At 27.4% G+C, this 25,978-nt stretch overlaps 1 protein-coding gene across 4 annotated transcripts in view; it reads right to left on the reverse strand.

The window, feature by feature from the left end:
• LOC117179386 overlaps nt 1–25,978 on the reverse strand; it is a 95,219-nt gene that overhangs the window by 56,078 nt on the left and 13,163 nt on the right. For all 4 annotated transcript variants that reach the window (XR_004467915.1, XM_033371120.1, XM_033371119.1 and 1 more), the window contains 2 exons: nt 9,582–9,796; nt 2,961–3,755 (listed from right to left, as the gene is read on the reverse strand). Coding sequence is in view for 3 of the 4 variants with exons in the window: in XM_033371120.1 (XP_033227011.1) it covers nt 2,961–3,755; nt 9,582–9,796 (1,010 nt within the window). In the remaining variant the exon portion in view is untranslated. The remainder of the gene's footprint in view (nt 1–2,960; nt 3,756–9,581; nt 9,797–25,978) is intronic.

The raw sequence follows: 25,978 nt of genomic DNA on the forward strand, positions 1-25,978 counted from the left end.
AAAAAAAAAAAAAACAGATGAAATTTGAACAAACTTTTTAAATTTTAACATAATAATAAAACTTTAAAAAATATGTTGAAATACTTTAACCTAAAAAGACAAATTTTTAAAACTAAAATATAGTTGTAGACTTTCAAATCCGACGAGATAAATTTTCAAACAGGAGATATGACTTTTTTGCAAAATAAATGAATTTTCATTCCAAAATGACGAATACTATATCCAAAAAAACGAATGTGCAACAAAACAGATGAATTTTCGTCGAAAAAATATTACTTCCGACCAAATAATTGAATTACAGAAAAAAGTTAATTTTGGACCACATGGTTAAAGTTTAAAGCAGAAGAGACGAATTTTCAAAAAAAAAAATAGTTTAAAGTTTGACCAAATAATTGTAATTTTCAACATATAAAGACGCATTTTCAACCATATTGTCGTATTTTTAAAATAGAAAGATTAAACTTCAACCTGAATCAGTTACCATTTCAAGCAAATAGATGAATTTTCATACCAGAGACCAATTTTGTAAAAGATATTTGAATTTTCAACCAGAAAATTTAAATTTTCGACAAAAAAGTTCTTTTCTAAAAAAATAGATTATTTTTTTCTAAAAAAAGAAATGCATGAATTTTCAAACAAATGGTTGAATTTTCAGACTAGTATTGTGAACGCTCAAGAAACTAAATAGTTAGTATTTCAACCAAATAAAGACTTTTATTTCAAATCAATCAATTTTCAATTCTCGATCAAACATATAATAGACCCTATTTCAACAAAATATGAAAAATTTTATTTTAAATCAAAAACAGTTGAATTCCGCTAAAAAACACAAACAAATGTGCAATAAAATAAATAAATTTGCAGCCAAAGAAATAAATCTTCAACCAAAGGTTGAACTTGCAAGTAAATAGTTGAATTAAAAAAAAAAAGTATTTTCAAAGAAAAACATGCTCTATATTTGAACCAAAAAATATTTTTATTTTACATAAAAACCAGATGAATTTAGCCAAAAAATGCGCATTTTCAATCTAAAAGTTTAAATTTTCGGTTAAAGAAAATAATTTTCAACCAAAAAAGATGAACATTCAATAAAGAATATAAAATTCGATATTTCAACGCAAAGAAAATTTTAATCGTAAATCAAAAACATTTATTTCAGCCAAAAGGACAAAATTCAACTTAAGAGATCAATCTTTAAAAAAAGTTGAACGAAGTAGTCCAATTTATAATCAAATATTTGAATTTACAACCAAAGCAAATTAATTCTCAACAAAAAATAAAATAATCGATATTTTATCTAAAAAAAAATATTTTTTTGAAATGCAAAACAGTTGAATTCTAAAAAAAACACCAAATCATTTTTATGTTAGAAAAATTACTTTTCTAAAAAAAATGTTTAAACAAATGGTGGAATTTTTAAACAAAAAAGATTACACTTTAATGATTAAACAGTTGAATAATTAACCACATAGTTGAATTGTCAAACCAAGAAGACGAATTTTGCAAAATACTGTTAAATTTTCAACAAAGTAATTAATTTTTCAATCGAAAAGTAGAAATTTTAAATTCAAATAGATGAATTCTGAACCAAACTTACAATAGTAGACTTTTCAAACAAAAATACTATGATTTTTTTATTCAATTCTATTAATTGAGTTCGCAATTAGGCGAAAAAAAGGGTCGTTTTTTGACAACAGAAGGAAAAAGAAGCTTCTTGAAAATAGGAAAGGAGGGGAATATTTTTTCAAATAAAATATTAGGCAACATTTAGAAATGTTACTTTTGCCGGAAGTCAATGATGCGGGAGAGTTTAGAAGCGATTGTCAGGAAGTTTCTAATAAGAGAGTTCAAAACTACGTCACATAAAATGCGCTTGCACTAAAATATACTGTAAGACTTTCAAAAGTTTTAATATAACACGCTACAGTGTTAAAAGTTTAAATAGAGTTGGCAAACAGTTTCTATAAATTTCCCATGCGTTACTGTGGTTCAGAAAGTCGGTCTAAGTTTGCGGAGATTAAACTTTAACTTTGATAAATACACACTGAGAATTTGTTTAATTGTCCTGCTTTTAAAATAAAATAGCAACAAATCAGAAGGAAAGTCTTCTCGATATTTCAAACTTCACTGTTCATAAGGCTCTCAAAACAGATGAAATAGGGGGATTTGTCACAAAAATAGGGGAAGAATTAAAAAAAAAAAGTTGATGTGGCTAAAATATTGAATTTAATTTGAAACGCTTTAAAATCCTATGATTTCAAGATGAAATATATTGAATTATCGACAAATAGATCAATCTTTAAGCAAAATGTTGAAATTTCAAACAAAAAGATGAATTTATAATCAAAAAGATTAATTTTCTACAAACGAACTCGACTTTCAACCCAAGAATATGAATTTTCAACCAAAAAGTTCGCATTGCACCTATCTTTTGCCTACCTTGCCGATTTCGAGATAATTCTACAGTTGAAATGGCTCGTGTCCGTGCTAAATTTCTAGAATGTTCTCGATGACATCATCAAATTTTATAGTGCATTTGTGTGAGACAAATTTGCGTAAACAACTTCAAGGTTAGTTATTATCTTAACTAAACCTTTCGCTTAAACACTTTTAAGGGTATATTTTGATTTTTCCTTTTTTATCTTATAAATATATGAAGCGAGTAGAAAATGCAACGAGAAATCAAAATATAGTCTTGAAACTGTTGACGCAAAATGCTAAATTGAGATAATAAATAACCTAGAAGTTGTTTACGCAACTTCTAATTTCAAGATTGCGCAATATAATTTCGTGACGCCATCGAGAATAATCTAGAAATTTAGCACGGACACGAACCACTTCACCTGTAGAATTGTCTCGAATTTAAGGTAGGAATCTTGATCTAGAATGCTCCTTGAATATCTACTAAAGACTATGCACCCTGAGGTGTTAAAAGAGTGTAAACGTGAGTATAGACTTACCGATAAGTCATAGGAGGAGCCGCCAGAGTATTCCTCCTGATAGCATGCCTAGAAGATAGATCTGGTTCCTCGAGGACGCCGCACTTGCTGATATCAGTCTCGACCAAAACAGAGCACTGGGACCACAGTTTGTTCAATCTAGTATTCGAGCTTTCATCAAATCTGTCCACGCTCTCTTCGCGATCAATGCTGGAGCTTTGCGAAGACATAGCTTCTTCAACAGAGCTGGTTTTGTCGCCGTTACAAACCATGGAGTCTCCCTCGGCAGACTTGGTATATTTCAGCAAAACTGGTTGACCAGAAGCTTGCTGCCAGGGTTCATTTTCCGTGATGGAAACCAAATCTTCCTGGAGCCCTACATCCCTGCATGTCTCATCGGTCGTGAAGATGAGCTCGATATCATCCAATTCCTCAGATTCATTTTCCGATTCGTTCGGTTTCGCCTCCGGATGTTGGTTCTCCGGACTGTCTGTGAAGACAGAATTTTCCCCGTCTGAGGCGGACTTTAGACTTAGATCTTCCAAATCTCTGTCAGGAACATCGAGGAGATCGTTGCTCGAGTTTTCGAGATTTTCAACAGGATTGTGAGATACTACTGTGGAAGGTTTGTCTTCACTAATCACAGCCTCTTCGCCGAAGGATTCCCCCATAACTTTTGGAATTGGAGATACTTCCTGCTGAGAATCGTCGGGTGGGGCTTCTTTTTCTGGAATCAGTTGCTCCGATGGTCCGTCGACGACGGTTTGATCCTCGGTAGTATCCATGACGATGCTTGACACCCCTGGTTCTGTTGGGCTAACAATTGAATACAGGATGAGTCAGACGTCATGTGGGAGTTCGCACACGATTTATTAATAGTTTGCCGCGAATGCGCTGCGTTTTTAATTATGCTTGATGTGTCCAGAACGCATACTGCAAGATGGGGCTAAGTGGGTGATGCTTTAAAAGTTTTCATAATAAATTACAGAAAGGAATCATAATTTAATAATAATTCTTTAAATATATAATTATATATTCTGACCCATTTCTTTGTATATCATAAAGTTAAAACATTTAATTTAGCTATAAGTAACTGGTTATTGCAATACAAAATGTGTTCATCTTTATTCCTCAGGGTCGAACTATGGCGTCCATTTTCAATAAAAAAGCAAAAACCGCTATTCTGTAATACTGAAAGGCAAAATACCATAAATGGTAAGTTTCTGTTATTATTTAAAGTAAATTAAACACAAAATAAGAAAATAATTCAGGAAATTTTGCCTGTTTGGATTTTCAAATAGCATTTTGAAACTTCTAAATGGATTATTTAAAGAAACGGGTGAATCCCACATTCTTGACATAATGTCTGACAATATTCATTTTTCCTCCAATAATTCGGAACTTTTGATAATAACCATTCTACAGCACAAAGTACATCAAATGAAAACCTTATATAAATATTCTTTTTATTGAAACGTTAGAACGAATCTAAATCAAGCAGCCTCTAAATGATAATTTGACATTCATTTTAAAGAAAACATTGAAAGATTCTTCATATTTTCATTCAAAAAAAGATAAATAAAATGATAAAATATGATATTATGAGTGGCCCGTTTCCCCAGCGTGACCCAGTTGGCCCCGGCTTATGGTAATTCACACCAGTCGAGCGAATCTGACATGATAAACTTTTTAGCAGATTTATTAAATTTGCTTATTCTTATTAAAATCGTATCTAAAAAAAGATGAATTAATATAGGTATGAAACACAGGGCCTAAAATATTTCAAATTTTGTACTAAACATCTTAAATAAAGAAGACAAAGATTTTTTTACCTGTCACGAAAATATTGGAAGAATTCTTTAAAATAAAATTAATGTTGGGAATATATTCAATTCAATTTGCAGCGCTTTAAATTCCTAACACTTCTTCGAATATTTACTTTCTACCAAAAAAAAAGAATTTTCAATAAAATATAAAAATTTTTAACGAAGAAGAATAATTTTTTGCCGCAAAAGATGAATTTTCAAAAGATACATCACTTTTCAACCAAACAGTTTAATTTTCAAGTAAAAATATTTTTTCCACAGAAATAGATTATTTTCCCCAAAAATATGCACATTGTCAACCAAGATTAATTTTAAACTGAGAAGGTTAATTTTCTACCAACAAAATTAATTTTCGAATAAAAAATATATATTTTCAATGAAATACGTAAATTTTTAATCAAATAGTTGAGCTTTTAAGTAAAAAGGATGCATTTTCAAAAAATAGATAATTTTTAACAAAATAGTGAAAGTTTCAACCAAATAATTGACTCTTTAAGTAAAAATATTGCATTTTCAACAAAATAGTGGAATTTCAAAGTGAAAATCTTGCTTTTCCACAAACTATACAAATTTTCTACTAAATAGCTCAATTTTCAATTAAAAAGATTTCATTTATAACAAAATTGATTTTTTTAAATGTAATAGTCGAATTTTCAACAAAAATTTAGATTTTTAACAAAATACACAAATTTTCAACCAAACCGTTGAATTTTCAACTAATTATATTAATTTTTCACCAAAAGAGTAAAGAGAGGAATTTTCATATAAAAATGACGAATCATCAACTAACAAAAATTCGTCGGTCGAACAAAAAAAAACATTTAAAGAAATTTTTAAATTTGTAAGTAAAAAGGATAAAGATAATAAAATTGTTGTATTTTTTATAAAATAATTAAATTTGTAATAAAAGAACAAATTCTAAATAAAAAATATAAATTTTAAACCAAATAGTTGAACTTTTAAGTAAAAAGATTGCATTTTCAAAAAAATAGGTTCATTTTTAACAAAATAGTGCAAATTTCAACCAAATAATTTACTCTTTAAGTAAAAAGACTTCATTTTCAACCAAATAGATAGTTTTAATCTAATAGTTATATTAATTTTCTACCAAGAGATGAATTTTCATATGAAAATGAATTTTCAACCAACAAATATTTGCCTGTCAAGCCAAAAAAAACCTTCAACCAAATTTTTCAATTTGTAAATATAAAAGAGAACTTTATAACAAAATTATTGTATTTTTAACAAAATAATTAAATTTTCAACCAAATAGTTAAACTTTTAACCAAATTGTGGAATATTCAACCTACAGAAAGAATTTGACATCAAACAGTCAAATTTTCAAAAAAAGAACTAACTTCAACCGAAAACCGTTAAAATTTCGACCGATGAAATCAATTTTCAAAAACAACTAGAAGCTCTCACGCGCGCTACGCGCGCGACCCGCTCCTTTGCTTGTAATTATTCTATTTGGAAATTAAGTTCAAGAAAATGCCACGATAATCATTTTTACTTTAATAAAATCTATTTATACACGACTTCGCATTGGTACCATATGCGACGAAAGACCGGGCTGTGTACTCGAATTTTGAAAACCCGACTAAACTCGGGAGATGGTTTTCTGCAGTTTTCCTCTCATTTGACCAAATTTTTAGGCAAATGCAAGTACTTCAGACAAACTCGTATGTAGTTGCATTGTAACTAAACCTTAGTAAAAAACTGACCCTATTCGTTGAAAATAGCCAAATTCTAAACTTTTTATGAAACTTCTTTCAATAATTAATAATTAATAATTCTGGTAAATTTAACAAATCACTTAGAAAAGAGTCATCACAAAGACAATCTTAGTTAACTTCGTAAACAAATTTGAATAATACCCCAACTCTCAATATCTTTATGAAAATTGTTTTACTTTTCAATTAAATTTTCAATTAGGAAAATAAATTTGTAACAAAAAATAGAATAGTTTTATTATTAGTTAGTGAAATGACTTTTTAAAAATATGAAATTAAATTTCAAACCAAATAGTTCGATTTTCAGTGAAACAAATTAATTTTCTACTATAAAGATTCAATGTTTATAACAGAAATGTCTACAAAAAATGGATTAAATTGCTAGTTAACAAAATTAATTTTTAATTTAAAAAACTAATTTTCAACCAACGTGTAAAGCAAAATTGTGAAGTGAAACTTGTCATATTACAGGATTAATATGCAAAGAGATGCTCACATTTCTAGTAGAAATGGCGAAAATTAATTAAATGGAATGTGATAAATTTCATCCTGAGCATAAATGTCAAATTTTTTTGTCCAAAAAACGCGGTAAATGGAACCTTTTATCACATTGTTTAGGTTGAAAATTTAAATATTTGGTCCAAAATAAAGGTAATTGCAGAAAATTATTTTTTTTTATTGAGAATTAATTCTCCTCGATCCAGATTTCATTAATATATTTTTGGTTAAGAAGTGATTATTTTTGTTTAAAAATTCTACTACAGAGTTAAAGAATCTTAGAATCAAAAAGATATAAGCAAAAAATTAATAAAATAAAATGTTGAAAATAAAATGTCGTCTGTTTTGGTAGAAATTAAATTTTTTTGGTTAAAAATGCAAGTATATGGTTGAAAATGAATCTGTTTTAATTGAGAATTCATCTGTTTGGCCTGAAATTCAACAATTTGTTAAAAGATTTATCCGTTTTGTAGAAAATGCATTTACGTATTAATGAAAATTAATTTTTTTAAATGATAATTTAACTATTCTATTTTTGGTTAATAACTGATATTTTTTATTCAAATTTATAATTTTATAGTTTAAAAATTCGAATAAAGTTCAATTAGTCGAATTTAATTCTACCTTAAAGCATAGTTTGTCTGAAAATACCTTGAAAATGTATTTTTAATGTTTTCTAAATTTTAAACAAATATTCAAAGCACGGTTTCTCATTATTACACACGCGTGCTGATAGTCATATTTTTTCTATACAAAAAAATCTCGCTTAAGTTAACTTCTGTAAATCATATACAACGTTCTCAAATCATGTAAGAATTTCTGTAAAATCCGTAACAAAATGTTGGAAAATATAAACAGTTTTTATTTTCTAACGAAAGGGTTAATTAGTGACAATGTTCTAGTAAAAAAAAACGATTGCTTTAAAATCATTAATTCACCTAATACCTACATTTAGTCTAAATTACTCAACTGAATCTCATTGCTGATTGTAACTAATTTCAAAATACAGATAGAGGCGAACTTTATAAAAAAAATATCTCAGGGGGTACATTGTTAATTTAACAATAAATATTTAGAGACTTGTGTTTTCGCTCTCTTTTATAGGTGAAAATTGCAATTATTTTTTATCCTAATATTGTAGGGTCGTGAGACGCTTAGCTACTGGGGTTTTCGCGGAAATATTGTACGTAAGAAAACTAATTAAAAATATTTTTCGCTGAAATATCAACTATTACAATTTTCGTTGAAAATTCATCCTTTCAGGCAACAAATCCAACTTCTTGATTGAAAGTCTAACTACTTTCTTAAAATTTAATGTTTTTATTAGAGATTCATAAGTTTAGTACAAAATTCTTTTCTTGTTGGTTAAAAATTAAACTTTTTCCCTATAATGTAATAATTTTGTTAAAAGTTCAACTGTTTTGTTGAATATTCGTCTTTCTGGCTTAAAAATTCATCAATTTCATTGAAAATTTGTTTCTTTCTCAACAAATTTTGTTTGGACTGATAACTCAACTATTTCGTTAAACACTCATTTTTCGGTCTGAAAATGTATCTCTTTCTGTAGAAAGTTAATCTTTATTGGTAAGGTACAATCTCTGATGATATAGCAGATAAATTAAAAAATAATTATTTATAATTTTAGTTAAAAGTTAGTTCTTTTTGTTCGTTTTTTTTTGTTAAAAATTAATATTTTTCACTGAAAATTTAAAAAATTTGTTGAAAATTTAACTGACTGTTAAAAATTGATCCTTTTTGTTTAAAAAGTTTACTATTTAGTTAAAAATTCTTAAAATTGAAAATGATATAAACTAAAAACTAATAAAATAAAATTTGGACTAACATCACATCTATGATTCAACATATTCATAGTTGAAAATTTATGTCATTTGTTCAAAGTTCATATTTTCTGGTAGTACATACATTTTTTGGTAGGAAATATATGTACTTTGTTGACAATTCGTCTTTCTTGGTAGAAAATGATTTTTTTTTTGTTCAAAATGCAACAAAAATGTTTGCTAACTTGCATTAATTATTACCTCACAAAGCGAAAAGTAGACAAAAGTTTAAGAGTTCAAAAAAAACCGAACATTTGTAGCAATTATCTAAGAGAAGATAGTTATAAACAATAATAGATTGTTTAAATAATTATTTTGAAAAACAATAATTAGATGTTACCTCATTATAATTAAAAAAAGGACAAAATGTAGAACATTTTTGAAAAAACGGTCACTTTCTAACTCTATTCTAGGAGAAAATTGCGAAAAACTATAATAAATTGTTTAAACATTTTATGAAAACATCTAATTATCAGTATAAAATCGCATTTTTTGCACTAGAAACAATTTTCATTTAAAACCCCGCAAAAAAATCATAATTAGCTCCGAAAACTTGCAAAACCCTTTTTAACACTAATGGGGTTTTTTCTGGACCCTATAAAACAGGCTTATGGGGTGAAATTGAAAAAAAATGGATTAATTTTTGTATGGACTCGAACAAATTTCTGGGCAATATGCATGAAAAATCGAGAGAACAAATTTCGACCACCCTAGTGTACAACGATGGAAAATATATGCGAAACTCACTCTTTGATCGTTACAGCAAGTGGAGGAGGGCTGGTGGCGGCATCACTGGAAAATTCGCTTCTGCTGAGAATCTTTCGTCGCAATACGTGATTTTCTAGAGCGAGTCTCTCCACCACGTTTGCGTAATTCTCGGCTGAAAATTCGCCAAAGTCTTCTTTCAGACGACGCAGCTCCTCTCGAGATGAATCCAATGCTGAGCGCAGTGATATCACAGTCTGAAAATAAAATAAAATATCCTTATTTTTATGAACTACTTTGTTAGAAATTCATTTTTTATTTCACAATAATTTAATGCTCTGATATCAGAGCATGAAAACGATTCACAATTCAAAATTATATTTCTAAACTAGAGTCAAATCAGGATTTAGTTTCGGCTCAGCGTCAATTCTCAGAAACGCTAATTCCAGAATCACTAAATCCAGATTCGAACATATCTCCCCTTCGGTTCATTAGAGAGACAACTAACAAAGGACAAAAAGAGACAAAAGGGAAAGAGTCAACCTAAACCAACTTCTCATTTTTCCTTATTCTCTCTCCGTCCTCTTTATACTACTATGGATCCAACATGTTTCGAGACCAATTTAGATCTTCTCATCAGGGATTATTTACAGGAAAACTACATGATTTGATTGATAGAATCTTATGCTAATTAAAATTCACATAATCCTGCAAATATAAAACCATATATATTTTTAAAAAGAGTTACTTTGTATCATTTTGTATGCATTGGTGGAAAATTGATAAACGTATAAAAGTTATTTTTTATAACAAGAATAAAAAAAAAGTTTTACCAAAAATTAGCTGATCCTAATTTTTGTTTGTTAAATGAATAAGCCACCCTGATATTTTAACCGTCAATATCAGTTTTATTTCCCCATTTCAATCGTTTTTAAAAAAATGATCTACTTACAAATCTATTAAGAATTAAAAATTGCAAATGATTAATTCACTATGTATAAATGTACATAAAATATTTAAAAGTTACTGCTTCATAAGGAAAAACTTAGATTTAATTACACGCTCAATGTATTCAACCTTGCGTTTAAAAAAATTGGTTTCACTTATGAATATGAATATTCGCTGAAACAATAATTTTTATAACCACAAACAGTAAACACTAATTACTATTATTATTACTATTATAGCTGTATCTTTGAAACTAGTTCAAGCAGTCAAAACGTCATTGTCCAGACTGCCCTGGTTCAGTTTTAAAAATGAAAGTTATATTTCCTACTAAAAAAAATAAAAATTTAATTATTCGTGACGCCTCAATATTGCCCAATTTATTATCCTTAAGGAAATCCAAAGTATAATGTTGGAAAAATATTTCAAAGTCATTTGAGTAGCATTATAATAAACTTCAAGGTCTGGCCTGACCATGGCTTACAAAAACTCGTTGATAAATTACCAGAGATGGTAAAAAATTTGGTAAAAATGTTAAGCTGGCGAAAAAATTTAGAAAACAACATTTTTTTTTATTTTCTTGTGTTTTTTTAATCTTTTGCAAAAATTAAAATTTCAAGCCATTAACATCATGAGTACGTTTTATTTTATCTTATATTATTAAAAAAAAGTTTAAATAATATCGATGCTCAAGTTCTCCGTTACACAAACAATGACCCATTTACAAGTCATTTCTTCTCAAGGAAAAATTATAATACAATAATGCATCTTATCATTTATTTTGCGTTTCATTAGATAGTAAATAAACAAATTAAAGGAAGAAACATAATAATATTTGTCATGTTCAGCCTTTTAGCTTTTTATAAATAAGGTTTTTTAAATAAGGTCTCACATCATAAAATAAACAAACATTTTGTTTTGGAAATAAGTGATTAATCAAATATCCTCCTTCTCCTTGATGGATCTTATAATAGCTTCTTTTTTAAAATAAGAAAAAATCTCGCAGATTTCGAAAAAAGCCCAAAATATGTTTCATTTAGAAGAAGTTCAACTTAGCAATTCAGAAACAAATTTATTACGCATTTATTTATAGTTCCATTTGCATCCCATTTAAAATTCTCAAAAAGATTTTTGGCGAAATTTGATAGACATTAAATTATTAACCATTTTTGTACAAAAATAGTTCTTTTGAAAAAATCTCGAAAAATAAATATCTGAGATAAAAATGTTTTAGGTTAAAGTTTTATACCTCATCGAAACAAATTTTTTTTTATTTTGCTTCGGATTGAATTAGATGGAGATTTCACAAATTCCAGAATTTTCCACTTTCATAAAAAGCGGCGAAGTAGCCATGAATTGGATTTAGTAGGATTTCCATTTAGTCACTCGCACTATATTTTATTTTATTATTTGAATCAGTATATTTTGGATAGCTTGTTTTAAAAAGTCAAGTAGTAAAAGAAAATTTAAGACCTTGGTCAAAATTTACTTTCACTGTTCTATAAAATTAACATTATACTATGAGTAAATAAAAGTAATTTTCGGGTTATTCAGATTTTATTCGGAAACTCACATTTCGGAAATATAACATAATTGACATATGATTGCATTGTTTTTTTTTCACAGGGCTCACCACTTTCAGCAGGTTGGCTTCTAGAAAGTGTTTCTGACATTCTTTTCTTCAGTTTCCAGTAATCCTGGGAAGGGTTACGACCATTTCGCTCACGGCTCGCTACGGCTCATTGCGTCACACCAAAAGGCAAGAGTTTTTTCTATTTAAATTGACAATACATTTAATTTTTTAATTTTATACTTTAATTTACCGCTAAGGATTAGGGACACCAGTCGACGGCTAAGTTCGTCAAAAATTTACTAGGGTGGCTTTGAACTAATGGTCTTAATTTTTCGTTTCGAACGGGAGATTTTATGATTAAACTATTGGAATAAAAAAATTGCAAAAAAAATAAGTTCAGGAAGTATCATCTACCAGGAAAAGTGTTTAAATCAAGTATATAAATATACTATTGAGTCAGGCAAACAATTTGCAATAAATGTTGAAAAAATGTCCTAGCGGGAAAAGAATTCGATGCCATGTGAGTGTAACCTCAAAAGTTTTTTTTTTACATTTTCATCAAGCCCAGCTTACGATCATACGAAACGCGATGTCGAGTTGAAAATTTTGACAACTAAAAATATAAAGCACTAAAAAAGGTTGGCCTGGTCTTAAATTTGTACAATTATCAAAAAGTTTTCTTTCGTAACATTTTTTTTTCTTTTTTTATAATTATAAAAATCTAGGACCAGACAAACGTTTCTTAGTGCTTCTCATTTACTTTCCCAAATTTTCAACTTAATATTACGTTTTACGTAAACATAAGTTGGATTTGAAAAAAATGTGAAAAAAATAGTTGAAAAAATATAATTTTTTTAGTTAAAAATGCAACTTTTTGGTTGAATTTATTCTGATTTAGTTGAGGATTTAAGCATTTACATGAAAATTTAAGTATTTTTTTGATAAAATTATAAATTTTTTAATTCATATTTTCAAGTGGAAAATTCAACTACTTGGTTAGAATTTGTACTAATTTTTTAAAAGTTCATATGTTTCGTTAAAGATTCACGATTTTAGTTAAATTTTTGTTGTTAAGAATTAATTTTTTAATTAAAATAAAACTATTTCGTTAAAAATTCAACTGATTGGGTGGAAATTTACTTTTTTATTTAAATTAATATTCAACCTTAAGTAGTTTATTTTTTGTTGAAAGTTAATATTCTTTAGTTGAAAATTTCAAGCAACAAAAAAAAACAGAAAATAAAAATGAATCAAATAATATGTGGAATGATGTCGCATCTACTGTTTAAACTATTTAGTTTTAAATTGATGTAATTTGTTGAAATTTTTTTTTTTTGTAAAAAAATTAATCTTCTTGGTTAACAATTCACTTTTTTGGTTAAAATCAATGTTTTTTCATGTTTGCCTTATTCCTAGACACTTGATATTCTAGATGAAAATTCCACTAGATAGTTAAAAATTTATTTATAGTTTTTGAAAATATTTACTCGTAGAAAATTAATATTTTTTATTGAGAATTCCTTTACTTTGTTGAAAATTCAACTACTCTGAAATCGAATGATTAAATTCATATTTAAAATCTTTGAAATCTTTGGGAAGACATTGAAATCTTTGCCATATGTTTTAAATCCTTGTAAAATGTTTGACATCTTTGGGAAATCATTGAAACCTTTGTAGAATATTTCAAATATTTGGAAATATTTATAAAATTTTTGAAATCTTTGAGAAATCCTTGAAATCCGTGAAATCTTTGGAAAATCATTGAGATCTTCGTAAAATCTTTTATATACATCCGAAATCTTTATAAATATTTGAAATCTTTGGGAAATAATTGAAATCTTTGTGTACAATTTTTTAATTTTTGAAGTCTTTGGAAAATCATTGAATTCCATTAAATACTTTTAATCTGTCCGATATCTTTGCGAAAAATTTAAAATCTTTCGAAAATCACTGAAATCTTTGTAAAATATTACAAATATTTTTCAAATATTTAATAAAATTTGTGAATTTGTTTAAATTTTTGCGAAATATTTGAGAAGACATTTAAATCTTTGTGAAATCTTTATAAATATTTTGAAAACATTTGTGAAATTATTGAAGAATTTGGGAGATCTTTTATGCCTTCATGAAATTTTTAAATCCTTCCGAAATCTTTGTGAAATCTGTGCGAAATATTCCAAATCTTTTCAAAACATTTGAAATGTTTTGGATATCATTAAGATCCTTTGGAAGCATTATAGACGAATTTAATATATTTTTTAAATTGTTGAAATTTTTGCGAAATCATTGAAGTGTTTGTCAAATGTTTTAAACCCATCTTAAATCTTTCTGAATATTTGAAATCTTTGTGAAATGCTTAGAAAATCGTTGAAATCTTCGTGAAATATGTGAAATATTTTTGATATATTTGATGTTTGTGCAATTCTTTAAATCTTTGCGAAATATTTGAAATCTTTGTCAAATCATTGAAATCTTTGAAAATCATTGAAATCTTTTGCAAATCATTGAAATCTTTGTGAAATCTTTGAAATATTTTTGAAACATTTGTGAAATTATTAAAATCTTTGTAAAATCATTGGGAAATCATTTATGCAGTTGTGAAATCTTGTTAAAATATCCGAAATATTTGTGAAATCTTTGCGAAATATTTGGTAATACAGTGAAATTTTTCTATAGCAATAATTTTGGGGCTGACGGTGGGTGGGAACTAACTCATTATAACCCGCTCCTCTTTTGTTTGTTGATGCCTCATTGCTCGCCTGAGTGACAACCGCAGACCCCGCAGACCCCGCAGACCCCGCACACCCCGCCCAGCTCCTGTTACACCAATCTCCGGCGCGGCGTCGATTCTCGGAAATCAGAAGGGAGGGCTATGAAGGGTTTCACTGAATTTGTAAAAATGATGTTAATCTTTGTGAAATTTTTTGAAAATGATTCAAGTCTTGGCAAAGTCTTTTGACTCTCTCTTTTTTGTGAACTCTTTCTAAAATCTTGAAGAAATATTTAGCAATATTTGTAAAAATATTACAACCTTTCGGAAATAATTGAAGTCTTTGTCAAATCTTCTAAATCTATCGGAAATCTACTTTGAAATATTTAAGAAATGATTAAAATCTTTGTGAAATGTTTGGGAAATCATTAAATTCTTTTCAAAATGTTTCAAGTCTATAAGAAATCTTTACGAAATATTTTGAAATTGTGAAATCTTTGAGAAATCATCTAGATTTTTGTGAAATCTTTGCCAAATCTTTCTGAAATCCTCAAAAATCTTTGCGAAAACTGGCAATACAAAATTTCAACTTATATTTTATATAATTTATTATTTGCTATTTATTGTTCATTTATTAGTATTTATGTACAATTTTTATTCAGTAAAATATTATTATACTATGTACAAAATGTGTCATTCAATATTATCAGTTTATTTTCCTGTCCGAGCTCATGTCCGAGCTCCTGTCCGAGCTTCTGCCCCCACCTAGAGAAAAAAGGCTTCGCCGCTTCTGGAAAGACCAATTACTTTTTTAATTAGTTGAAAACAGTAAAGTTTTACGACCTCCGCGCGCCTACTTGTGCAGAAATTTGTGAAAAATAGTATCTTAATCATCATTATTTTGAATGACTATAGGAAAGCAGTTTTATCGCTTAAAAAATGAAGTGTGAAATAATGTCAACAGTGTGGTGAGTCTGAGGCCATCTCAGTTCTTTCATTAGGTTTAAGGTGCATCAAAGACCTTATTATCAATTATTATTTATTATATACCATATTTATATACCTGCTGAATAGTGCACGTAAGGGCTTAGTGGAGGCTTCGTTCCGAAAACTACTCCATTTTCATGCATATATGCAACACATTTTACGACACCTTGACTACATTCACGGATATCATAGTCGTGCTTTTTCCGATAATCAGTATCCGGAATGAAATTTTTTTCAGCTATAAGTTCACACTCAATCGCTGTTATTACACCGTCAAACATTGCTACAGAAACCTAAATTTTCTGGTCAAAACAATCGACAATTAATGGCTGATGAATGCGATGGACTACGGGTAGTTCTGCTGGTTCTTCTTTTGCTCGTCGTCGTGAAGGGTAGTCTTTTTTTGGACGTCCTCGTTGTAGCGGTTATTCTTGTTGTGATTGTTCTTGCTGTGGTGTTTGTAGATGTTCATATTGTGAATGATGTTATGGTGGATCTAGATTTCCATATTTGAATTTTGTTGTGGTTGTAAATATCCATATTGTGAATTTTGTCGTGGTGGTTGTAGATATCCATATTATGAATGTTGTTGTGGTGGTTCTAGATATTCATATTGTGGTGGTTGTAGTTGTTGATATTGTGGTGGTTGTTGATGTTCATTTTGTGATTATTGTTGTTGAGGTCTTCGTCTTTGTCTATATCGTGGTGTTTCTTCCTCAGAAGAATTTAACTCTGCATAGAAAATAAAGATTATTGTGATATTGAAACGAATGAATGCCAGCCTCAACATTCAACAATGAATATTTCTATGCTGTAGCACTGACAATGAAACGATTTTGAATTAGATTCCTTAGAAAGTACAAAAAAATTGGAGAGATTGCGTTTTAGATACACTAATTTTAAACTAAAGGCTATTGAAAGCATCGAATAATCTGAAAATCTAACTTGTAAAAGTTGAACACGTTTTAAGAAAAAATATGTGAAATTAAACCTTTTCAAAATTCTTTATTTAAGCTTAAGAAATTTTACGTTCAACATATTCCAAAAACTCTACATTGAAGTAAACCATTTTGAATTTCTAATTTTTTATTACTGATCACCAGCAAAAACAATATAATAGACTTTAAAATTTAAGTGCATACACAGCGAAACCGTGACATTCAAGTTTTTGAACCTAATCCAACTCGAAATTATATAATTTAATTAAAAAATTAGGTACACTTACCATGAAAATAGATTAGAACTACGATCACAAGGAGCAGTGTCCTGATGAAGATCCTCATTTTCACTAGAATGCTTCCATAAACGGATACTGATGAAATTGAAACATATATTTAATGATATAGTCAGGGGAGGAGGGTCAAAATGGTTGAATCCCCCCTCCAACAGAAAATTCTAGAACAATGTACAGAATAGACATATACTTTTATAAGTGTGTGCGAGTATGTCGCTTGAAATTTCTAGCGGGAAATTTTTTCATGCCTATAACGTATTACGCCAATAATATAGTATTATAGACACAGCCATACGAAGATGGTGAAGTCTATACTGCCGCACAGTGGTCTGGAATAGGAATTTACTGTTCATAATCGCCCACAGGTCGTATTTCTTAACCGTTTTAAAAGTTTTTTTTTAGAAATGCTCAGCAATTAATTTTTAAGAGAATTGTGGTTTGCTTTTTTTAAATTTTTTTCACAGAGCTACAATATATAAACAAATATAGTGACAAAATTGACCATTTTAGCTTTGTGAATTTTTATCTCAATAAGAAATACAGATAGCAACTCACTATCAGCCGATATTATTGCACATGCATTCATAGAACAAAATTAATTTTAATAATATTTAACTTAATTATTATAAACAATGTCTATAAACGAATTCTTTATAAACGAGTTTTCCGCATAGCTGAATTGATTTTTATGAACAAAAGTGATTCACAATTGTCTTTAAAGCTATTTATATACTTTAAGCTTTATCAAACACAAACAACATAGATTGTTTATAACAATTTAGTTAAACAAGTCTCCTAATCGGCCGTTTCCTCGTAGAAAAAAATGTTTTTTCTTCAATAATTATTAGAGTGACATTTATTGCGGTGACTAACCAACGAAATTAAATAAAGAATAATTTATATGATTGTTATAAACAATTTTTTTAACAAAACTAAGATTTATTTTTTTTACATGCAAAAAGGACGGTTTTCCACTGAAATTATCCGACAATAAACTAACAGTGATTCCAAAATTGGATATGGGACATTAAATAATAATTTCCGTAATTGTTAATAACAATTTCTGTAGCAAACTGTCCATAGCAATAACGCTGTACTTGCGTTTTTAGAAGTCACCTATTTTTTATTTGTTTTATGCAACTTCCTGAAAAATAAATGAGGAATAAGTGAAAATAAGGTGCAATAACGCTGTACTTGCATATTCAGAAGTTACTTATCTTTCATTTATTTTGTACGTAACTTCATGAATAACAAATGAAGAACAAGTGACTCTCAACTAATTTATTTTAAGTTTTTTATAATAATCTCATTATTATTATTATAAGTATCAATTTTCTCATTGATACAATAACACAAATACGATTATCACAAAAATAATTGAAGAAAAAATAACTTTTTTCTACGACCAACCGCAGATTGTCACGCATTGTTTTAAAATTGTTATTAACAAATACACAAATTATTATTTAATGTCCCATATCCAATTTTGGAATCACTGTTATTTTATTGTCGGATAATTTCAGTGGAAAACCGTCCTTTTTGCATGTAAAAAAAATAAATCATAGTTTTGTTTAAAAAATTGTTTATAACAATCATATAAATTATTCTTTATTTGATTTCGTTGGTTAGTCACCGCAATAAATGTCACTCTAATAATTATTGAAGAAAAAACATTTTTTTCTACGAGGAAACGGCCGATTAGGAGACTTGTTTAACTAAATTGTTATAAACAATCTATATTGTTTATTTTAGATAAGCTTAAGGTATATAAATGGCTTTAAAGACAATTGTGAATCACTTTTGTTCAGAAAAATCAATTTAGCTATGAGAAAAACTCGTTTATAAAGAATTAGTTTATAGAAATGTTTATAAAAACAATAGTTGTTAACTCATGCTAATTTTTTGTTACAAATTATAACTCTTATGAAAAATATTAGCAACTAGCGTGGAATAAACGATTTTTTCTATGATGAAAAAACACTAATAATAATTCGTTTATAAAAATTGTTTATAATAATTCAGTTAAATATTATTAAAATTAATTATGTTCTATGAATGCATGTGCAATAATTCCGGCTGATAGTGAGTTTCTATCTGTATTTTTTCTTGAGATAAAAATTCACACATTTAGAATTTAAAAAATTTAATTTTGAGAAAATTCACATTTAAAATAGGAAATTCAGACCTCGCTGAAGTTTTCAACGTTTAAAAAAAACAATTTACACACAAGTTTTTTGTGCGAGAACTAAAATTTGAAAGTTCTAAATGGATCTATTTGATGACCGAAGGTACCCACGAAAGTTTACCCCGCCTAGCACCTCCGGAACACACCCCAATTCAACCCCTAATAATCGAAAAAATCATAAAAAATGACATGACTTCTAGACCTAAAATATTAGTGTTGATTATAAGGTTATTTAGTGCCAAAATTAAATCCAGAAGGTACCGCACCCCTGTCTTTTCCGGAACACACCCTATTTCAACCCCTACAAATAAAAAAATCATAATAAATGATCCAAATTCCAGATGTAAAATATTATGCTCTAGAACGGTTCAATTTGGTGTCCAAAGATAATAAAAAAAGTTTAATTTCCTTATCTCTTCCGGAGCACTCTCGTCTTCAATCCTCAAGATAATAAAATTTTTTTTTTAAGAACCCATGACTTCCACACCTAAAATGTTATGCTTAAAAATCGTTCCATTTGATGTCGAAAGATAATAAAAAAAGTTTCATTCCCTTACCTCTTCCGGAACACCCTCGTTTTCAACCCCAAAATAATAAAAAATCGAAACAAATTTCAAAAAATCGCCTGACTTCCAGGCCTAAAATGTTATGCTTCAGAATGGTTCCTCTTGGTGTCCAAAGGCACTAAAAAAAGTTTAATTCCGCTATCTCTTCCGTAACCAATTAGTAACTTCACAGTTTAATATTTACAATAGTAATTCTTGAAATCGTAATGCTGTATCCTGGCTTGCTATTGACTTATTGTAAGAATAAATATTATAATATATCAAATTGTTTTACCAATTTTGATTCAGAGAGGCAATAAAGTACCTTTTATGTACGAAAAATGTTGCAAAATAGAAATGAACTACTTTCGACACTCAAGTTCATCTGTATATAAGGCAAATAATTTGTACAAATTTTGCTGCATAATTATAATTTTCTATGGAACATTAGAACAATGAAGCGAACGAAGACCCTGAATGTGTATAATTAATTTGGCGTCCATTAATCCCATGTCTTTTCAAGCTTCTTAAAAAATTCTTATTTTTCTTATATTTGTTTAAACAATCAGAATACAATATTTTTTAATTGGAGACAGGCTAGTCATGTTTACAATTTCATAATATAACGTTATTGTTTCAACAGAGTTGAGAATGTTATACTATTGCGTTATTTTATTTTAAAATTATATTTTCATGTTTTTTATATTTGTAACCTTTTTTAATTATTTTGGAAGGTCCAAAACAAATTTATTTATTTTTATCAAGCAATTAGTTGCTTTTAACTACTGACATAGGAAATATCTAAACTAATCGAATTATTAATTTTCTACTAATAATTAGTGGCTCACTTTTGTCTATTCGAATCTGTACAATATCATTAGTAATTAGTTACATTTTACCAATTTTTATTTAAAGAGACCTAATTGTATTTTTTGTATAAGGAAAAAAACTGTACGATTAAAGTAACCTTCTTTAGGCATTCAAATTCATATTTATTCAAGGCAAATAACTTTTATAAATTTTTCTAAATAATTGCAATTTTCTTTGGAAAAGATAGAAAATAGATAATCGAACCAAATTTTTGAAACTCAAAAGCAGAACTTTGTTGAAAAGTAGCGCACAAGGATCCTTAATATTAATCCTTACAAGTGATAAACGAAGTAAATGCATTAGAATTTAGTTTAGTTAGATCACCTGGAAAAGAAAAGAAATGTTTTGGATTTCGAAAATTTTAAAACATAATTTTTAAAAGTATCTAAGGTTCTCAAATACAAATATTACAACTTAAAATTGTATCCTCTAAATTTGAGCAAATGTGGAATTAAAGAAATCATAGTTCAACTCGGAAAATTACATTTTTATTTGATGTTTTAATAAACTTGTAACTGAAAAAAATGCAAATTTTAGGAACTTTTGTCTTCTCATCTTTTTCGTACCTTGTTCGCTTTTCCACAATTTTTGTTTAATATTCAAAGTTATTTTTACGATTAAAACAAAAACCACGCATCCTACCAAGAGGTGATCATAATAAAAAATTTCTATATCTTTTTTGGGTGTACAATTTTGGTCAATTCATCCTTTTTCGAACCTTGTGTAGTTGATAAAAAATTCTATTTTTATTTTTAATGTTGTTTTTTACGAAAAGAACAAAAACTATGCGCCCTATCAAAAAAGGATGAATAACACATTTTTCTCACCTTATGCGTAAACAAATTTTGTCTATTAATTTATTTTCGTACAATGTGTTGTTTTTCCACAATTAAAAAAAAAATGTTATGCTTTTTTTATACGATTTAAGCAAAAGCTACGCGTCCTTTTAAAAAATAATTAATAAAAGTTTTTTAGGTCTTCTTCAGGTGCACAATTTTTGTTTATTAATTTTTTTCGAAGCTTGTGTTACTTATTCAAATGTTAATATTTTTTTTACGATGCGCCGTTTTTCCAGAAATTAAATTTGTAATTTATAATGTTATTTTTCACGATTAAAATAAAAACTATATTCTTGTAAAAAGTTATTAATAACAAATTTTTAGCACCTTTTTGGTTGAACAACTTTTGTCTATTTATTTTTTTCATACACTCAAAAAAATGCCTGGTTAAATCAACCAGAATTCTGGTGAAATATGCTCTTACTATTTTTTCTGGTTAAACTATCCATACAATCTGGCTAATTTAACCAGATTCCTGGTTACTCTAACCAGAAAAAAATAGTAAGGCCATATTGAACCAGAATTCTGGTTGATTTAACCAGACATTTTTTGAGTGTAGTTTGTGTCGTTTGTCAAAAATTTAATTTTTTAATTTTTAACTTTGTTTTTTTAGGAATAAAACAAAAGCTACGTACCCTATCAGAAATTAATTAATAACAAATTTGTAGACCATTTTTGATGGACAATTTTTATTGGCTCATATTTTTTCCTTTCTTGCATAGTTTGGCCCCAAAATGGAGTTTTTGATTTTTCATTATGTTTTGTGAGATCAAAATTTGAATTGAGAAAATTCAAAAAGTTGTTATGACAATTTTGTACGGTATATTCGATGAGAATTTTTTTAATATTAGGAGCTCTTCCCATTTTTTAACCGAAATCTGTTGACAGTTTTTTAAATCTTTTAAGAAACTTAAAATCACCAATCCTTCGAATTTGTCGAATATCCGTTGAAACTCTGGAAATAAAAAAATTTACCTTATTTCCTAAAGTTTACTAGAAATATTCTTTAAAATCCCTTGAAATTCCTGACAATCCATTAAAACATAAGTAGAAATCATTTGTAATTCCTTGGATATAAATTCAATTTAAATTAGTAAAAAGAAAAAAAAACTCTTCTTAATCTCGAAACAAAAAAACTGAATCTAAAAATTAAACTCTGTTGTTTGAAATTTGTCTTTTTGTTAAAAATTCCATTTTATTGAAAATTCGCACATTTGTATAAAAATTAAATTTATTATATTAATCAATCATTTTTTTAAATTTTATCCCTGTTGGTTATAAATTCAACTGTGTTGTTAAAATGTATCTTCTTGGGTTGAAAATCCAAATGTTTGATTGAAAATTAATTTGTTTTAGCTGAGGATTTAAATTATTTTGTTAAAAATGCGTCTTTTTGTTTAGAATTTAAAATGTTTTTTTTATATTAAAATTGAAATATTAACTATTGGATTTTTCTCAAAGAATCTTTTGTTTGTCAAAAATTTTATTAGTTTGTTAAAAAAATTAAAAATTAATTAAATATTCAATTATTTTATTGAAATTTCATCCCGTTTGGTTGAAAATTCAACTCTATTCTTCAAAAATAGTATTCTTCAGTTGAAAATTAAACTATTTTCGAAGAAAATACAATTATTCTAATTATAAATAAACTTGAATATATTAATTTTTAAAAAAATTCTAGAAAGGCACCCTTTTTTTGAAAATTCAACTGCTTTGTTAAAAATTCATCTTTTTGGGCTAAGGTTCAAATATTTTTGTAAAAAATCAACTCCTTGATTCAAAATTAATTTTTTAGCTGAAAATTTATATTTTCAGTTGGAGAATTCAAATGTTTTTCAGAAAATTCACCGCTTTATTTGAAAATTGAAACTGGGTTTATTTTTATTCTCTTTTGACTGATAAATTTGGTTTGGATGGAAATTCAGCTATTACATTTTTCGTAAAGAATTCATATTTTTCGTTACCATTATTATTATTTTGTCATAAAGTTCAAAATTGATAAAGGAAGTCTTAAAAAATTAAAAGTACTTGAATTGGAACGAGTTTATGGAAAAGAGCAGAGAAAACTATTTAAGATAATTAAAAAAAAAAGATAATTATATTTGTGAAAATTTCTTAGGTTCTAGAGGCTATTGAAATAATTTAAAGAGACCATAAACCAAATTAACAATAATATTTATTATTCAATATTGGTATTTTATTATTTATTATATTAGTTAACAGTTTTTTTTTAATTCGTCCTTTTTGGTTGATTTCTGGTTGAAAATTTAACTGTTATTCGTTTTGTTTTTATTTATGAAAATTGTATAGGGCTATAAATAAACCTATAAGGAACAGGTATATAAAGAAACTTATTCTTTCAATTGAATGCATTTTTCATTACGCAGTATCTACTTTCCTATAGAAAGGGACAATTAACAGTTAATTTAAGGGTAGACCAATAATAAAATCAAGCAATACTCTTTTTATATTCCACAGCGATCGCTTTGCGACAGTTTATACTGTCGCTTGAAATTACAGCTTTATTATTTATTTCAAAGAATATCTCTGTCATTTTAGTGCGATTCAAATAAAATAATTACAAGAAAATCTGAAATTTAACATCATTTTTATCAAAAAATATTTTATAATCAATTATTCTTATGATTGTAATTATGGCATAAGTTATCGTACAATTCGGTAACGTGTTAACTATTTTAAAAAATATCGGTAACATTAACGCATTACAATTCTCACGTAACGGTAATGTAAAGTAACGTACAAAATATTACTACATTAAATATCATGAAAACCTATCAGGAGGCATATTTTCATTAAATATGGAATGAAAAAAACAATCACGATGTGCCTTGATTCTTCGAAACAAAACTCAAGGTCTCCTTTTTTTACATCAACGAATGATATACACGTTTGTTATACATGTAAAAAATTAGCCATTTCATTTTCCATTAGACAAAAAATAGGAAATATTTCACAAGTATTTCAAAGAATTTATAAGGATTTCAGAACATTTCAAAGGTTTTAAAAAATCTCAGAACGTTTCACTAAATTTGAGATTTCAAAAGATTTTAAACAAACACAACAGTTTTTACAAACAAATATTAAAGAAATATTTCACAGATATTTCTAAAATTTTATAAAGATTTCCAAGAATTCAAGGTTTTCAACAATTTTTAAGATTCTACGAAAATTTAAAAAGATTTCACAGAAATTTGAAGATTTTAAATACTACAAAAGATTTCAACGAATTTACAAAGATTTAAAAAGATACAAAAGTTTAGAAAGATCATAAATAGACTGATTCTTATTTTTTTGCGAACATAAGTGGTCTTTGTGAAATCTTTGGGAATATTTTTCAATCTTTGTAGTCTTCGAAATTTGTGAAATTGTTTGAAATCTTTGTGAATTCGTTGGAATTTTTTGCAGTATTGAAAACCTTAGAGAAAGATTAAAATTTCTGTGAAATCTTTGATAAATCTTTTGAAATTATTTAAAGTTTTTTTAAATCTTTGAAATATTTGAAATCCTTGAAATCTTCGAAATTTTGAAAAATCTTTATGAAATTTTTGAAATATTTTTTATCTTTGTACTCGTTTAAAATGATTAAATTTGTTGAAATCTTTAAAATCTGGTGTACTGCACCCTTGTTGAAATATTTAAAATTCTGAAAATCTTTTGAAATTCTTATAAATTCTTTGAAATATTTGCGATATTTTTCTCAAGTCTTTTGTATTCTTTTGAAATAACTGGAATATTTGAAATATTTGTGAAGACTTTCTGATATATTTTACATTCATTTCAAATCACTGGAATATTTAAAATCTTTCTTAAATCTTCTGAAATCTTCTAACAAATTTTGATATCGATCAAAATATTTGAAATGCTTTGAAATCTTTGAAATCTGTTGTACTGTACCATTGTTGAAAAATATTCTTAAAATTTATGAGAAAATTCCAAATGATGTTTTTCTTAATGAGTTCTCTAAACAAATAATATGACAAAACATTTTTAATACATCATTTTAGAAAAAATATGAGTAAGTTTAAGAGATACTTAAAAGTTTTGAAATAATTCAAAAATAATAAAATCTTATAAGATATTTTAGGAATTTGGTAAGGTTTCATGAAAACGAAAAAACAATCTTTAGGTTCCTAGGAAAACTTAAAATGACTTTCTATTTCGAAAAATTAATTTTAAGAGAATATTTCAAAAGATTCCAAAACAGTTAAAAGGATTTCTAAAATTGTTAAAGAAGAATCTGAAAGACGTTAAGTCAATTTTTTTCAATTTTGCAGAATTAAAAAAGAGTTTTCTTTAGATTTACGGTAAAAGTTTTAATGATTTTTTGTTTTGAAAAATGAACTTTAAAAGAAACCTGAAAAAGATTTCAAAAAATTTCAAAAGATTTCCTCCAATTCCGAAAAAGAATGGAAGCTTTTAAAGCTAAATGTTTTTATTATTATTACACCATTAAGCCATTTCCCTTTCGGGGTAGGCGTGACTCACTCGGCAGGGGAAAGGAGTAGTGTGTGGATGGGATAGAGATTTTTC

This window comes from Belonocnema kinseyi, chromosome 9 (assembly GCF_010883055.1).
Source record: "Belonocnema kinseyi isolate 2016_QV_RU_SX_M_011 chromosome 9, B_treatae_v1, whole genome shotgun sequence".
NCBI classification, from domain to species: domain Eukaryota; kingdom Metazoa; phylum Arthropoda; class Insecta; order Hymenoptera; family Cynipidae; genus Belonocnema; species Belonocnema kinseyi.